This window comes from Grammomys surdaster, unplaced genomic scaffold (genome assembly GCF_004785775.1).
Source record: "Grammomys surdaster isolate TR1022 unplaced genomic scaffold, NIH_TR_1.0 126115, whole genome shotgun sequence".
NCBI lineage: Eukaryota > Metazoa > Chordata > Mammalia > Rodentia > Muridae > Grammomys > Grammomys surdaster.
Window position 1 is genome coordinate 7,698,572 of NW_021620923.1, and position 18,522 is coordinate 7,717,093.

The 18,522-nt window shown below is 32.9% G+C and overlaps 1 protein-coding gene across 2 annotated transcripts in view; it reads left to right on the plus strand.

Moving 5' to 3' along the window:
• Cadm2 (cell adhesion molecule 2) overlaps window positions 1-18,522 on the plus strand; it is a 919,498-nt gene that overhangs the window by 817,566 nt on the left and 83,410 nt on the right. For both annotated transcript variants that reach the window (XM_028756256.1, XM_028756257.1), the window contains 2 exons: window positions 287-377; window positions 17,687-17,865. In XM_028756256.1, the coding sequence (XP_028612089.1) occupies window positions 287-377; window positions 17,687-17,865 (270 nt within the window). The remainder of the gene's footprint in view (window positions 1-286; window positions 378-17,686; window positions 17,866-18,522) is intronic.

The following is an 18,522-nucleotide window of genomic DNA, read 5'->3' on the forward strand; positions in this document are numbered from 1 at the left end:
CCTTGCAGTCCTGTGACAATGAAAGTGTTGTTATTCAAATGCACATGAATGCATTCAGTCCACAATAATAGTATTCATAGCTATCTATAAATAGTTGAAGAAACAATTGTGTGAAATACTTGATATTCATCTGAACCACTTTTTTGTTTGCAATGTCACATTTAAATTCAGATTTCAGAGGTACTCCTATGATATTCAGATATTTTCGTGTGTGTGTGTAATAGGTGATTCAATTATAAAATGTATCCTTACATGTGATTAACTATTTTTTCTATTTTTTTTCTAGATACACCATCAGTTAAGATTATACCATCCACTCCTTTTCCACAAGAAGGACAGGCTTTAACTTTGACCTGTGAATCTAAAGGAAAACCACTGTAAGTGATTGAATGAATGGTAAACATTTTACTCTTGTGTAATTTAATCTTTAATGGCAGGGTGTAACTGTAGACATCTACATTTTAACCCTCTCTTGTCAAACAAGAGAACAGGCTCTTTTGTATTTACCCCTTTCTCTTTAAGATTTACTTAAAATTAATGTGCGTAAATTTAGAGTATAAATACAAAGTATACAATCAAGTGATCTAATATGGGGCACAATGACATCTGAAATGCTTAGAAATGATAGGAAGTTTGCTCAAACGGAATACAATAATAGTCTTTTGGGTATCTTATGCCATCCCATCTCTCCTGTCCAATGGTAGTAACATTTTATTTAGAGAAATAAATGAATTATGGAAGTTATGAGATTGTCATTCTAGGAAACATGCATCACTCCTCTTAGAAATGATTCAGCAATTCAGCATCAATGAATCTCTGAGATTCAGTTCTGTAGAAATAAACTTGGGTACAATATCCATTCTTGCATTAAGATGGCTCCAAAGTGCAATAAGCTCTTATTTTATTGAAAAACACAAAGTCTTAGTAAGTTTAACAAATTGAAAATTCCGTCTTTCTCAGAAGATACTGACTAATCTTTCCCAGAGGATGTTGATGAATGACAGCATGCAAACAGAAAGAGGAAATAGGAAAGTTTCTTTATGTTACAGGAGGGAAAAGTTAATCTCAGAAATGGGAGTTATTTTTCTTTTCTTATTCATAAAGGTTTTAGATTGGTGAGGCAGGATTTGCTCACACTTCAGCCCTGTGCAAAGCTTAGCGACTTCTGCCTACTCTTTGCTACTTCAGCTGCTGAATCTAAATTGCCACTCTGTTAGCTGGTTTTACTCTGTAAATTTAAGAATGAGGCTCATGGTGATTTCATGACTGGAGTCAAAGCCCCAGTTGTTCAGAAAGGAATGAGCCAGGCCTAGGAGTGACAGACAATTGTCATCCTAGTTAGGATGGCCTGTCTATTTACATTTATATGATATTCACCAAAAATAAGGCAAAACTGAGATATGCAACAAGAGTTTGTACCCTTATATTTTTAAAGTATCCCAATCTATGTGATATCTTTGAATTTTAATTCATAGATTAGTAATGTGTTAAAACAGTCATGTTTGGCATTTATCCTTGTTGGTCCCAGTGTTATAACAGGTATGCTAGTATCATTTTACAAAAGACGTTTTAATTTATTCGTTTGTATTATAGATCTGTCACCAGGGATTCTTATTTGTTTTCTTTGCCTATAAACTCTTACAACAGTAACAGTAAAGTTAGAGTCTACGTCCTTGATTCCTTCTTTCCTTTAGAATGCTGCTATGTTCTTCCCAATTTGTCTCAAAAATCTGTCCACTCCTCTCCATTTCAAAGTATCATTTCCAATACATGAAGGTATTAACCTCCTTGAAGAAGATTAAACTTGTATATCTCTGTGGTTTAAACAATATTCACAATAATGTCAGATGAGACAGACAGGCTATAAAACAAGGGAAGACTGGAAAGATTCCATTTGATTCCTTTCAAAAGAACTCTTCAAGTTCATAAAGAAAAATGATCTTTTATAGAGCATAGAGAAGAGACAGAAAATTGATGAGCATTCATCAGGAAGTTCATCACAGGGGAAAGGACTGAATCATTCATGGGAAGCCCACTCACTTTCAGGAGACGAAACATAAAAAGTGGGAAAGAGATGATAAGTAAAGTTTGAAACGATTTCAAAATACATGGTAAATTAAAGCATAGGCTGACCATGTCTTAAAAACATATTCAAAAGAGTGGGAGCCAAAATGAGGAATGTGGTATCACGGGCACCCACTAGGCGCTTGAAAATTGTGTCATTTATTCTCGTAATCACCAGCTAAGTTCCGCTCCATTACTTTGCAGCTATTGCACCTGATTCCTCACTTTGTTATTTTGGCATCACTGAAAGGCAACACTATTGGTTTTGCATTCAATAGTTTCCCAAGATAGTTAATTCCTATTATCTTTTCTATTTACCTGATCCAGGCCTAATGAGCAAATGGGTATCAGAAATACATAACAGATCATAAAATTTATTTTCATCTTATATGCAACCTGAACAACAGTCTTAATTCATACTCAAATCTTCATTGTGCCTTTCATATGTATGTTTGACCAACATGTGATTTCCTAAAGAATGAGCAATTCATCATTATTATGTGCATTGTTTATGTTAAAATAACACCACTATCTTTGCTATAAATCATAAAGCTGCGGCGTGGCTCAAGTTGCAGAGAGACTCATGTTTGTAGCCTGCTGGCCAGAATGCTAATGTTGTTTTCCTTGTTCTAAATGTGAGGGCCCCAGTGACTGTTTATGAACAATCATGCCTTATTTGCCTGCTTTGGACAGGAGCCTTTTGCCATTTTCCTGTAGAACAGCTGCATAACTTGGGCCAGGACCAAATTGTTCCACTTGACATTACTATAGAGGCATTCTATTCTTTCCTTAAAAGAGAGATTACTGTACATGTCTATTGTTTTAATTTTTGTCTATGGTGAGGACCAAACTAATGCCAGCCACTTTTCTTTCAAGTCTCCAGAGATTCAGCAACCTTCTTTTGTCTTTGGCTGAATTCCCAGACAGCTTTTAGGCTTCATGTTTTCCATTTATAAATGTGGAAGAAGAAATATACCCTTTATACTACATTAAAGTTATGACCTTAAAAGATGCAGGGTGACCCCTGCATGCTGTGACAAATGAATCAGCATTCATTTTAACACAGTGTATAGTACATTTTGAATTTACATTAAAGAAAAAAAGCAGTGAGACATATTTATAGTGGAAGAAGTGTGCATTTGGCATTTATTCTATAAGGAGAAAATAATTAAAGGATCTGATGAATTATGAAATTTTTGTGTATACAGCACAATGTTTGTGTTGTAGTTACTATTTTACCTTCTAGTAATTATATTTTTTCTTCTTTTCTTGGCTGAAATCTAGCATGCATAATTGCACAGAGACGAACATCCTATTATGCGTAGAAAGAAAGATGTTAATCGTTAGAAAGACAGATCACATGTCACTGAACAACCAGTGTGGTGTTAGAAAGGAACAATTACATATACATTGTGGATATGATCCATAATTAATGAAGAAATCTGATACATACTTACAAATGCATTCCCCAGAGAAATAAAATTGTTTCTTCAAAGACAAAAATGTGAAGGCAAAACAGCTCTAACCTAGTCAGTTTCCTCGGCCTAATATGGTCTCCTCTCATACACCACAAATCATATGTCATTTGCCAATTGTTAAACAATCCAATTAGTGAGAAGAAATTGCAAAAACAAACCAGGAGTTATGAAGACAAGTTATTACCACAGTGAAATATTGATCACAAAAACAGGAAAGATATGATATTGATATACCAGTACCAGACTATTATCCTGGCAATTTCAAATCATTCCATCTAATGCATAAAAGATGTTTTTAAGCTTATTAACCAACAATTAAGTTTCCCCTGCAAATCAGAAATTCTTTTAATTAACCACCATATCAGTATAAGTCTTCTGGTCAGCTGTCTCTGGTACAATGCTCTGAGTCTTTGTGGTGACTGGCTTTGGACGTGGGTATCCATGTCCTTGGTTGTCTGGAGCCAGATTCTTAGCTCCTCAGTTTAATTTGCTCTTTTACATTAATAAACTTTGATTTTAGAACAATTTTAGATTCACAGTTAAATGAGCAGATAGCATAGAAAATTCCTATATGCTACTGCTCTCCCACAGGTATGAAAGATACAGCATTATCCATGGCTCACATTAGTGTTTAATTGAGCCACGCTGGCCAGTCATTGTAGCAGCATAGTTTTTCATTTTACACAGGTTCATTCCTTTACAGATACATTTTTTTATTTCTAAAATTATGAAGCTTGCATCTAGTAAACAATTTATGTAAGGATTAATTATCACATATATATGTGTATATGTATATATATAAATGTATATATGTGTATACATATATATATATATATATATGCACATACATACATATACACATATGTAATGTTTCCCACCAAATAACATCTTAATGCATTATTACCTCGAGAACTATAGGGTGTCTTTTGGTGATGGGATACACTGCAAAGTACCTAAGACTTTTATTTAAAAGTCTTAAACATAATTAGTACTGAATTGTTAGTAAGCTTCCACAATAAGTCCAGAAACTGAGTTATCCTCATAGATTCTCCCAAGTCTCTCAAATGCAAGAGTTTGACCAGAATTAAAAAATTCCAGGACAATGGTTCATAATTTTAAAATACATCTAGGAGACAAATAAATCAATGTAGAGACAAGTTAATCAATAATAAAGTCAAATAAAACCTGTTAGGGCACCCACAATTACTAGGGTTAAAATAATAATAACCACAATAATAGTAATGTTAATAATAAAATTTAAAGTAATGAGAAATGGATGACTGGCAAATTTGAATTCACAGAAGTGGCTGTTTCACAAACACCTGAGCAGTTGTGTAGAAAATATCTTAGAGAACTTGAAAAAATTGGGAAGAGAAAATTAACCCTGGTTCCTCAGGTGCAGAAGTGGCTGCCCTTCCAGGCACTGTAACTGGCAGGAAAAGAAAAGTCATCAGTTAAAAAGTTTTAATGGCCATAAGTGGAAAAGAAATCATAGAGTTTTATAAAACCCAGACTTAACATAACGGCATGTCCAGTGTGTCCTTAAAAATACGAGGTCTGTGTTTTATAAGATGTTGTTTTGTCAGTACTTTGCAAATTTTCTTTTAAATTTTGTTTTGAATTCCTTAATGTAACAACATTAGAATTATATGTACTGTGTGAGTGTGTATGTATGTTTGTGTGTGTCTATGAGTATGAATGTGTATGTGTCTATGAATATAAATGTGTGTGTGAATATGCGTCGGTCGGTGTGTGTGTGTGTGTGTGTGTGTGTGTGAGTGTGTGTGAGTGTGTGTATGAGTGTGAGTGTGTGTGTGTGTGGTGTCTATGAGTTTGTGTGAACATGAGTACTGCTACTGTGGAGTCTAGAGGCTTTGGATTTTTTTAGTTCTGCCATTAAAAGTAGCTGTCAGTTTCTGGATGTTGGTGCTGGAAACTGAACCCCAGTTCTCTGAAAGAGCAAGATCAGATCCTAACTGTTAAGACATCTTTCCAGCCCCAGACTTTCTTATGTGTAGTTGTCACAGTCAAATCATACAAATATCTTGAGGTAAAAGTTTACACACTCTATATTTTCTGTTTTATAGATTAAAAACATTTGTTTTGTAAAAGGTCTATGACTAGCTATAGATATACTAGAACTGAAACGAATATCTATATTAAAAATAAGGATGGCTGTATTGTGTTGTTCATTCGGTGTTCTGAGCTTGGCATGAATTAGAGAGCATTCATAAACTATCAATATGAATGCTAATGAAATAGTTACAAAATAGTAATGTAAACTCACTGTTGTTTTATATATCTGATATCTACAACATATAGATAGGTGAAATATGTAGATATCTATAGATATATAGATAAATACATATATAGTTGTATACATATATAAATATATCTGAAACTTGTGCATAGATCTAAATTTTATTACAACTATAGTATACAATAATGGAATGTCAGAAAGCTTTTCTAAAATAAACAAGAAATTTAAAGAATACATTCTTCATGAGTAGATCTTTCATGGTAGATCTTATATAAATAACTTTCTGAAGCAAATGGCAGATAAAACATTATATATATATAATATATTATATATGCTATATATAATATAATATATATAAATAATATATATTATATATTATATATTATATAGTACATAGTATATAAATTAGGAATCTATAGGAAAAGTATGAATAAAAGTCACATGATATTTAGATGTTTATCCTTGATTGAAATATAGAATTTTTGTAGTTATTATAAATAGATAACTCAAATTTAAAGCAATAGAGCCACTCGATTCTTAGGCTAGTTTCAAAGGTATAATACTAGGAAATCAGTACCAAATTTCTATAAAAAAGATGGTGCCCCATCCTGTCCTTCCCTTGCTGAAGCCCATATGGTCCGTTACTTCCATTCCATGGCTTCAAATTTTAATCACACATTTACTTTCTGGAAGCTCACAAGTGGTTATTTTGGAAATGAGACTGGATATTTTGGTTCTGTTTGTAAAACACGAAGCTGACTCTCGGTAATCTCCACGGCTGTTATTTAGGCTGGGCATCTGTGGTGTGCTGGGCACTCAATCATTTTCAATTAAATGTTCCAGTGTCTTGTAAAAGTCCCATCAGAGTCTGCAGCACCGTGGTTATAGATCCACAGAGAATATGCACTTCTTGAACGTTTTCCAGGAAGCCAGTTTTCTTACAAAAAAAGGCAATTATTTTGGAGGATTATGTAAATGTTTAGCTGGAAATCAAACTCAAAATGTCTCAATATTTAAGATACTATACTGGAAAAGCTACCATTACATTTATGGATGAGACTTGCAGAAAAGATTCCTTTTGCCTCAAATATTTAAAATATCTGTCATGTGTGAATATACTGAGATATAAGATTACATAACTTTTAATCTTTAACCAAATATTGCTATAGATATTTTATGTGGTTAAAAAATCATCATGGGTAATTTTAGGAAGATTATCAGAAATAGAAATTACTCAAATTCTTACCCATATTAATATGTAAAAGGAAAAAGAAATCTTTGAAAGAGTTCACTAAAGGGTTAACTAGTTTGTTCTTTTAAAAGTTCTACTCAATAATATTTCTTCTTTTTCTTAACCTTGCTTCTATAGTATGTATTGTACATTTGTAAATAATATTCCTCTCATACTTGCCAGTATAATTTACAAGTTTATTATTTACTACCTATTACACTGACTGTTAAATATTTTGACTCTCTCTTCTGCATAAATATATGGAAGAAACAAAATATATAAACATAATTAATTCAAAATCTTTATAGAGGTTAGATATTTTAGTCAATGACATAAATGAAATGTTGTATACTGGAGCAGTGCTTTATTCAATTAAAATATGTAAAACAAAATTTCTTGCATGAATCTTGGATCATACACGTATATGTCATACACAACCTCAATTCCAGAAGACACACATTTTCATGTTTAAAATCAAGAAAAGAAATTTGAACAGGAAATAATATCTTAAATTTTTGGAAAGATGAATATTCACATTAGAACCAATCTTCAGTTCAAAAGCCATTCCAGTTTACAGTTACATTGAAATGATAGGGTTCTATTTTCTTAAAATTCAGGTCCATCAATCTCTGCTACACTCTTTGTCCCAGTATTTCCTTTAAAAATGTATAATAACTTTACATAAATAATTTTATGCAACAATAATTATACATAATTATTAATAATATAATAATAATTGTACATAAATAATTTAAAAATCATTTTATTAAACATGATGTTTACAGTCAGGGTGTTGGGACACTCTTAGAATAAATATGGTAAATTTGAGTCATTTAACTCATTACAGAATAGAAATTTCTAACTGAAGAAATTCTAGTTTCAGAAAAATTAGAGAGCTGTTAATACTGTTCTGTTTAATAATGCAGAAAAGTGTAATCCTTTGAGATGAATTTCATAGAAATGATTAAAGTGTACTTTCAAAGTTTTAAATTTCACATTCAACTTTTATTCAGCCTTTACTTATATAAAGCATTTATTCTCCAACTACCATATAAATGAGTTATACCTCACTATCACTTCTGTAGGAAGTGTTAGATTTAGACAAGATACAAGCCATGGGATAAATTAAATTTATAGCAGTTATATAATGAAAGTAGGTAGAAATGTTTAATTAGTGCTATTCTGTAGTATTGGAACAGTGAACCTAACGGGCTGTTTTTATTGAATATTTTTCTTATTTACATTTCCAATGTTATCCTCTTTCCCAGTTTTCCTTCTGGAAGCCCCTTATCCCATCTCCCCTTCCCCTACTTTTATGAGGGTGCTTCCCCACCCACCCACTCACTCCCTCCTCCTCACCCTGGCATTCCCCTACACTAGGGCATTAAGCCTTCACAAGAACAAGGACCTCTCCTCCCATTGATGCCCAACAAGGCCATCCTCTTCTACATACGTGAGTGGAGCCATAAGTCACTCTATGTGTACTCTTTAGTTGGTGGTTTAGTCCCTGGGAGTTCTGGGAGGAGGGGTGTCTTAGAAGGGGGAAGAAAATACTTAAGGGAAGAAATACTAGATGAGACAAAGTGTGGAGCAGAGGTTGATGGACCTAAATTTTAAGGAAACAGAACCCTATCATTTCAACCTAACTGTAAACTGGAATGGCTTTTGAACTAAACATCGATTCTGACACTTGAGTTATGTTCTCTGGATTCAGCTTATCCTGACACTCTGCACAGCAGAGAATCAGCTATAGTCTGAGAATTTCAAATTCACAAATGTTGATGTGAAAAATAAAATGTGAAACTATTCCAGAGGAAGACTTCAGGAGTTTATGATATTTTTTAAACAAGCTTCAAAAACTCCTTATTTAAGGATGATCATTGTTAAACATATCATAGAGATTTTATGCTCAATGTAAACTCATATTTGTTGTATGGTGAAATGAATATTTACTCAAGGTTTGTTGAATTTTAATTAGAAATTAATATTCTATGCTTATCAAACAGAGAAATGTTAAATGTAGATAAGGCCTGAGTAATTGCTTTTCCTTCATTAGAAACCCCTAAGAGATTAGTTCAAGCATTTTTCCCAACTTTGAATATTTTTAACTTCAGTACAAAATTCTCTATCCTTTAGGATCAGAGAGTGTTATCTGTTCAGGGATAATCTTTGGTTTGTTGTGGCACAAGTTGGTTTAAATTATACAGGGTGAAGTATAATTATTTATATCTCTGTAGTTTAAAATAAACATCAGTAAATACCCACATTTAAAAAGTGAAAAGTAAGTCAGAATTTCTCAGTTACTCTAAAATGATGCCACTAACATCAAGCTTTTTAAAGGGCATATAGGTAATTTTCCATTTCAACCATAAACATTTAAACTCAGAGGAAAAAAAAAGCATCTTAGAACATAAGATTCATGACCTAGTATATGATAAGATATACTTTGATCAGAAAAGTCCATATCTTATTTACTACTTAAGATTTAAGTATGATAAGTCTAATGTTGGCTTCATTACTAGAACCAAGCATGTACACTAATGTAATGGAATTACTTTTACTTGATGCTATAAGACTTTAGTATATTTGAGGAGTGTTATTTATGTGAGTGAAGAAATTGGAATTAGAATTTCAACTGAAAACTTAAAAGAGTATACATATTTAAATTTTGCGCATCAATCTGTCTTCATTTATGACTGCTTTAAGATGTCTTTGTCTCTGTCACATACAAGTACTAATGGTGACTTCTAAGTAGGACTTTTTCATTGTTGAGCTTTTCAATAGGAATATTTGTGAGGATAACAACTATTGAAAGATCTCATGAAACTGGGATATATATATATATATATATATATATATATATATATATATATATAAAATAAGAACAAGCAGCAGTGACTAGAACACAGAAGTATTCATTGTGCGTTAATATAGAAGAGTAGTCATCAAAGAAAACAAAGACTCTTTTGGTAACACAATGAACATTTTTTTATTTTATTTTTATTCATTTTAATTTTGGAGACATGGTCTTAGTATGCAGCTAGTTCCAGGTTAATTATACCAAGTTAGGAATGCAAAGAAAAAAATATATTTAGAGGCAATGTTATTTAAGTATGTTCCTTATTTGTGTTATTTTCTTCACACTCATCGTTTTATATTTTTCTTTACATTTACACTAAAATTTCAAGCTATGAGAACAGAGCTCTTAGACTTTGAAATGTTCTAAGTAGAAAAACCATTGACATTTATGTTGTAATACAAATCAGTCTTGTTTATTTGCAACATTCACGATTTCTGTGCATCATAAAGCAAATTTTAATAGATGAGGGCAGCTCGATAATATAGCTAGGAGAGCAAAGGAAAAATGTACTTGTGCGTATGTAGCTTACCAGGAAGTAGAGACACAGAGCGTTCTGGGGATTGCCAGCTATCATACATAGCTAATTGGTGAGCTACAGGTGAGAGAAAGACCCTGTCTCTAAAAGTTAGGGAGACTGATGAGATGGCTCCATGTATTACAGTACTTGTCACTTGTGTCTGGAATCCATGCAAATATAAAATGAAAAAAGACACCAACTCCAGGAATTGTCATATGGTATTGATATGCTTGCAATGGCCCACAACATTCTTGACTTGCACTATACATATCATGCATACATAACAATAATACAGCCACCAGCAGCAACAACAATAACATCCATCATTATAATTATCATCAACAAAAACAATAATAATGAAAATAATTAGTATTAATTAAAAAGAATTGTGCAACTCCAGAGAAAGGACACCTGATGTTGGCCTCAGATTCTCACAAACATGTACATAAACATGTATGTATATTTGTGCACATGTGTATTTATAAACACACACACACTCATATATATATATATATATATATATACACACACACAAGACATTTAAAAATGACACATGACACAGGGAAAGCATTTCTTTTTCTATTAAATAACACAACAGTTAAATCTGAAAAATAACTGAGGCTCAGTATTTACTCCAAATACACTAGACAATATTTTATAATAATTTACATATATGTGTAATATTAACATATATGAGAAATATATCCTTTGAACAAATGACTGCATATGTTTTACATTTAAGATGATCAACCTGAGAAATACCTTTGAAGTAATCATAGTTTGCTATTCCTACTTAACATTAAACCCCAACAGTTAGTTTCAACATTTAAAGAACACTTTTTTCTTTGAACTTTTTCTACATTTGCTTTAAAAGCTTAAGACAATAAACAAACTCATCTTTTATCATCTCTCTTCTCTCTGTATCTTCTCACCCCTTTTTTCTCTTCTTCCTCTCTCCCACTCTTTTTCTGTCAATTAAATGTTGGGCTTGAGTTTAAGAAGTGGTCTCAGTCTAACAGTGGAAAAATGAGTCATTCCTGCTCAGGATCCTCCTTCTCTGAACACAACACAGTTAGGATTCCTCGACATTTTTTCAATTTCAAGCTGATCTCCAATTCATGTAGTTTTCATATTCATTGGGGTTTCCCATCAAACCAGATGGCATAAACAAGAGATTTGCCCACATTATGAAATAATTTTATTATATAAAATGCTTTGCTTAACTCAAAATTTGGGATCAAATCATAATTTGTTTCAATATCCTGTGGAACTATTTGTAAAGAGTAACTGTGTTTTGAAACATCCCTTTGATAATTAAAACTTTAATCAAATCTATTGACTAACTATGGCATCTCTAAATGGAAATTAAGCCAGTGGGCATTTCAAATGATTACGTGATATATAAAAGCAGAGGATTATTGGAAGTTCTCCTTTGTCATCAAGAAAATATTAGACATAAATTTTCCTGAATTTCTGTCTTTTGAGAGAGAACATGATGCTTACTTGAATGCTATTACAAGAAGTGATTTTCACCTAGAAAATGTTTAAATTTCATAAGGATTTTAGTGTTAGATCTCAATATATATGTGATTGTGACAGAAAATTATAGAACTCAAGGAAGGACGTAAGTACTAGCAAAGAGGCTTAGCCTAGACATTTTTCCATCTTTTGGATGTTCTTTTACTTTGTCCAACTATAAAAATCACTGAAGAAAGGTTTTGCAGGGCAATCTGAATCATGGGAGTCACTATTGTGTAGGTAAATTACATATTGATTCTTTATCCTTCTCTAAAAACATACAGCTAATGCAGAGACTAATTGGGAGGTGTGTGAAAGGTTTTCTATCCACGGTGCATACAGAGTACAGCAGGAATAACTTCACTTACAGTTGGAAGGATTAGAAGAATTACTACTATCCGATACTCCACAGAACAAGTTTTCTAAAGACAAAATGAATTGAGTAGAAGTTATTAATCCACTATAATATCTAATCTGTATTAACATTTCAAAAAAATTGGCAGTCTTAAAGAATTATAACAATTCCTACTAATTATAAATAATTATCTATGAGTGACACTGGAAACCTCTTCTCAGATTTGTGCAGTTTAGATGCTATACACATAGAGACTCGCCATCATGACTGTCCAAATTTGAGCTGAATGATCATGATATACCAGTGAATATGCTAAACTGGACAGGGAAAAATCTCCAAGGCCTCAACCCTAACAGAGAATTATAGGCAACTGAGAGTTGTGAGGAATAGGAGGGATGCTCTTCCCCAGGGAAGAGCACAGTGGTCTTTTGTCCATTTCTAAACTATAATCCCTGAAAATCTATAATGTTACAAGGAAAAATAAAGAGAATGAACAGATTATATTTAGTATTTAGGGATATATGCTCATATATATGCATATATCCATGCAATATCAGTTAATAGTGGAGGCAAGGCCATGCATAAGAAGAATGGGAAGAGTATATGGAAGAATTTGGAGAAAAGAAAGGAAAGGGAAAATACTGTAATTAAATTATAATTTCAAAAAATGCTTTCATGATGAGAAAAAAAACCCAATGAGCTAACTTTTTAAAAATTGTGGTAAGAGTGTAATCTATTTCACTAAGACTTTAAAACACAGGAAAGAATCCATGAACATGTTTGATTACTATTCTTTTTTCCATAACTTTCTATCTTAGAAGAAAAAAGAGTCTGTTAGAAAATTCCATAGGTATAACCCCTTATGAAAATCAACTTTATGAGTTTGGAGATTTAGTAGAGAAAAGTAACATGAAGTTTTACCTCATACTGGTTGTCTAAAAATTCTAAGGATCTTGTAACATAAAAGGGGCATTCTCTATTGACTGTATTAATGTTCTCACTGTAAGACTGGTCTGTGGAATATCAGTTCTGCTGTTCTCTCTTCTGTTATTCCTGGTGTTTTCCACCTCTTCTTTTCTTTAGCCTTGGTATATAAAAACTATTGGCTGGAACTCCTTTTATGGAGAGAAGTGTGTTATTCACCTGAAGGAAGAAACTTAATCATTTGTAGTTTCCAATTAGAAAAAGCGTAGGGGGTCCTCTATATTAAGATGAAACACAAGCTACACAAAGGGATACTAAAGCACTTGATATTAAGTTGAATATGTCTAGGCTATTCATAATCTGCACATAAACTCTAATGTCTGTTTCATCAAATTACATCTTGTGATGTGAACACCTTTATCACCTGCAAGAGTTATCTTCCAGAGTAGGATCTGGAATACCTGAAGAGCTTTTATATAGATGTAACACAGACTCAATCTCAGTCTCTTACTGTCACAATGCATACAAAGGTTATTTTTCTTTGTTCTTTTCTATTATTTTTTCTCTCATTTACTAGAAGGAAGTTGCATTTAGAAGAAAAATTTAAAATATAGGCTGAGCACTTAAATTTCCACAAATCTTTAGATGTTTATGTTTCTATACAATTTTAAAATACAAGTCTAAGTTTACTTATGTATTTATCAAACAATGTGCTTAAGTGGTAATTGAAAACATATTCACCAGTTAGAAAAATGCCATTTCAATTTAGATTGGATGTATTAATTTTTGGCACATGGACAATTATATCTCTGTGTTTATCAATATTAACTTGTGTATCAAGAAATTATTGCTATAAGTGTGTCATTTGAGAGGAAGTGAAAAAGTTAGTGGCTTTAAATAAAATTTTTCCATATTATTTTTATTATGCCTTTTTTTATGGCTTTGGGAAAACCACCAAGACTCTACTATTTTAGATCTGATACAAATCCTAGTTTCATTTGACCTATTTTATCATTTCTAGCAATGCTGGGAATATGCACACATAATATTATATAGGGTGTTCCAAAATTCAAATTATTAAATTCTAAGAGCAAGTAGAGTAAGTAGGAAATATAGAGCAAGGAGAAATTTATTAGCATTAGATTTTCTTTTACTAGATATATTATTAAATTATCTATATCTTTGGATGAGAAAAAATAACTTTTCATAATTTCTTATGCTTAGTTTCTACAGTGATTTTAATATAAAGATGTTATTTCAGAAACTTCATGAGTACAATTCTAGTAAAATTGCCTTTATTTCTTTACTTTCTCTTTCTAAAGAGATAGGAAAAATCAAACTGCTCACTATTCTCTACTAGCACACTACTATAATTCACCCTATTCACAAAAATATATGTGCCAGCCAGTTTCTCTCTTCCAGCTATCAGTCCTTCCAGGGACAGCCATAAAGAAACCTGTAATTCACTTCAATTCTGTCTCTATGTAGCTGGAGATAGTGTCAGATCCCACACTAGGAAGGTTCAATCCCAGGAAACTGCTACTATGTCTTAGACCAATTACACATAGCAGACCGTAAAACATCCTTCTGATCAACACACTGTGAGTCAGCATTGCCATGACTCCCTCCCTAGATTGAATTAATTTGCTGGGATGCCTCAGAGAAATTCTTTTCTCTTTGTTACAAAAGTTATTGGAAAGAATACAGATGACTTACTAAATGAGGAGATGCAGATGTGTAGAGGAAAAAGACAAACTTGAGTTCCTCAATCTGGGGAGAAACATTTTTCTGTATATGTGTATGTGTATGTGTATGTGTATGTATATATATGTATATATATATATATATACATATATATATATACACACATATATATATATATATATATATATATATATATATATACTTTATGTTGTCCTTTACAAATCATACATGTTTGTGATATAATATATTATGCCATTGACCCTCCCTTACTTCTTTCCCTCCCATCTCCACTAACTTTCTTTTGTCCTACCCATCCCCTTTCCAGATTCATAACCATCATTTTGTTTTATGACACACTGAGTTTCACTTGGGTTGTGTGTCTGAGGCTGATTTGAAATTAACCATGACATCCTGGTAATGTCATCAGTCAGATTCCAATAAAGGCAATGACTGCATTCTCCCAGAAACTAAAAAATAGAAATAGTTTAGCAGTGAGGTGTAAGACACTGCAGAGACCTCTTCCATCCTTTCCTGACTGATAGTGGGTCCAGTCCTGTGTAGACCCAGTGCAGGTGTCTGCAGCTGCTTATATGTGTGTCATCGTGATGCCTATGCCTTGGCTAGAAGATGCGGTTTTGTAGCCTTTCTTCCCATTTTCAGTCTCTTCCATTTTTTTTCTGCTCAATCTCTTGTAATGTTGACTGAGTATTCATTCACCTCTTATTCTGGGTATTTTATGAAGTCTCTGTATCCATTGTCATATGCTGGAAAGAAGCTTCTGATTAAGGCTGAGAATAGCATTTCTCTTTCCATATAGATATAAATATTTCAAAGACAAGTTGATGGTAATTCAATTTAGCTAAGTAACAATATTCAGTTACCTTCTAAAGCACTGGTTCTCAAACTGTGGGTTGTGACCCCCCTTTAGTGGTTACATATCAGATATCCTGAATATAAAATATTTATATTATGATTCATAAGAGTATCAAAGTGGTAGTTATGAAGTATCAACAAAAGAGCTTTACAGTTGGGAGTTATCACAACATGAGGAGTTGTATTAAAGGGTCTCAGCATTAGGAAGCATGACAAACACTGTTCTACACTCTGTGATCCCCCTCTGCCACACGTGGTTATGATAGATTTATACTATAAGTCATGCTACAAGGCATAGATTCCTTCCTATGGAACAGGCTTCAAAATCAGTAAAAGAGCTTTTTTACTTTCACAGCAGTTGGACCAAAACTCCACACATGGACATATCTTGCCTGGCAGATTTGTTCCATAGTTTAAAGGATTCACAGCTGGGTAAGACAGCAGATGCCTTTTCTGTACCTGCATAGCACCTTCTGAGGCACTGAAATTTTGGTGTGAGGAAAGAAGTTTCAAGCTCATTTCCAGCAGATATCTCTATAGCATGCAAGCCTGGTGTGTAGGCAGCTTCAGCAAATATTTTTAGCATCTAATTCTGGTGAACAAGAAACAAGTGGATGAACACCAACTGCCTGCATTGTTCTGGGGGAGGTCTCTGGAAGTTACCTGGTCAACAACTCATAAGGGGTATCCTGTTCCTGCCAGTAGGGTTTTCGTTTGCTAACTCATGGCTTCTATGAGCAGTTTTTCCACTAATGAACTTTCCACAAGACAATACGTCTTGCAGTTTTCATGGAGGCTACATAGAATAGTTCTGATTGATCACATTATTAAGCATTGGCTACTGACTCAACTTTAACCTCTGTACTCTCATGAAAGATAAAAAGTTAAGAGAGGAAGTCTCTGTTCTGTATCTAAGTAGCTCCCTTCTGAGGATTCTCAGGAACACATGGAGAGTATATTATTATATAGTATCTCATAGGTGGACCTCCTTGAAACAAAAGATTTTTTTTATTATACAAGTATTTGCAATGAAATTAGGATCATTATCAGAAACTGGTGCTAAGACCTAACTACTTTAGCAGTACCCTTAAGTAAAAATTCTTCAAGAGTACCATGTCAGCAACTTGGCCAGAAAGAAATATATATATTTCATATTTATCAATCCTGGTAAAATTGAAAGCGTATCTGTTATTTCATTTATAAAGGATATCATAGGTTTCAGTGAGGAAGAACTGTCATACCATATCTGACTTCATTTTGTAAAGATTAAAAATAGAGTATGTGTGTGTGTGTGTTTCCCGTAGTGGTATGTAGAAGGAACATTTCAAGACTTGCTCTATTTTTACCAGACATGGAATTTATATTCAGGACTATGTAGCAAGTGCTTTACCTGCTAAGCCATATTGCTGTTCTGCTGAGTCCACTTTTTGGAAGGAACACATCTAGACAAGTTCTTTAGAAGAATGAAAAAAGTGGCAGAGATTAAAGGAAGAAGAGAGCTTCAGTAAGCATCTTGCCTCAGTGGTAGAACCATGCTGTCAGAGTATTATTTCAGATAAATCTGAGCAAAAAAATAGATCACTGTGAGATGCTAGTCTTTAACAGCAGCATCAGGACAAAGAACTGACATAAGCAGACTCCTAGAAGAGACAACTACAAAGATTCAACAAATTTGTTCCTTAACACCCTTAACACGTATCTTATTAATTAACTAGAACAGAATTAAAGTATATTTATCTTGCCTCCTATTCTGAGGTAATGTTTGATGGCTTATTGATATCCTGTCAAAGCCAACACACAGTTAGGCATGAGGAAGATGTCTATTTGAATTGTTTGATTTTGTTCACAGAACATTTAACATTTCCTATTTTTTCTCTCTACATGCATGCCTGTATCCAATAGGCCAGAACCTGTTTTGTGGACGAAGGATGGTGCAGAATTACCAGATCCTGATCGGATGGTTGTGAGTGGTAGGGAACTCAACATTCTCTTCCTGAACAAAACGGACAATGGCACTTATCGATGCGAAGCCACTAACACCATTGGCCAAAGCAGCGCAGAGTATGTCCTCATTGTACATGGTAAGTTCTTTTGGAAAGCATTACATGTGAATGGAAGAAAAGTGGTGGTGGGCAATTGTTCAAATCTATCAAAGACTTTAAATCTGCCAAAATTGGTTAAAAAAATAATAAGTGAAATAAGTCCTATTTTTCTTTCAGAAAGAATTCTCATGAGTATAAATATCTTCAAGATATATATTTAATATGTTTCAAGTTTGGCTATTAAGAAGAAAGTAAAGCATTTGTAGAAAAATAAAATTATTTTGTGTAAAGCCTAATTATAATTAATTAAATTTGATATTTGGTAATGTTGTATAAGTTAAATTAGTTGATTTTTAAAATTACTATAAGTGATTTTATGTTGTAATTCAGAGCACTGGAAAACATTTCTCTTGAACCAACTGCATTTTATTATCATTAAATGTGCTTTTTAAATACTGAATTGTGCCACACAAAGATTATAATGCCATTGAAGTTTAGTAGGACAAAAGTTTGCAGGTCTAAAGATTAGTTTCTTATGAGTGATAATTTGAAATCATTTTCCCTCCACTGTGCTTAATTCAAAATTGGTATGAATACAAAAAGGGCAGAAGTAATTATGAGAAAAGAAAATGACTGTTTTAGTCAACTTCCAAAGACCTTGGCTTCTTCATAAGGTGGCTTTAACCTATGACTAGA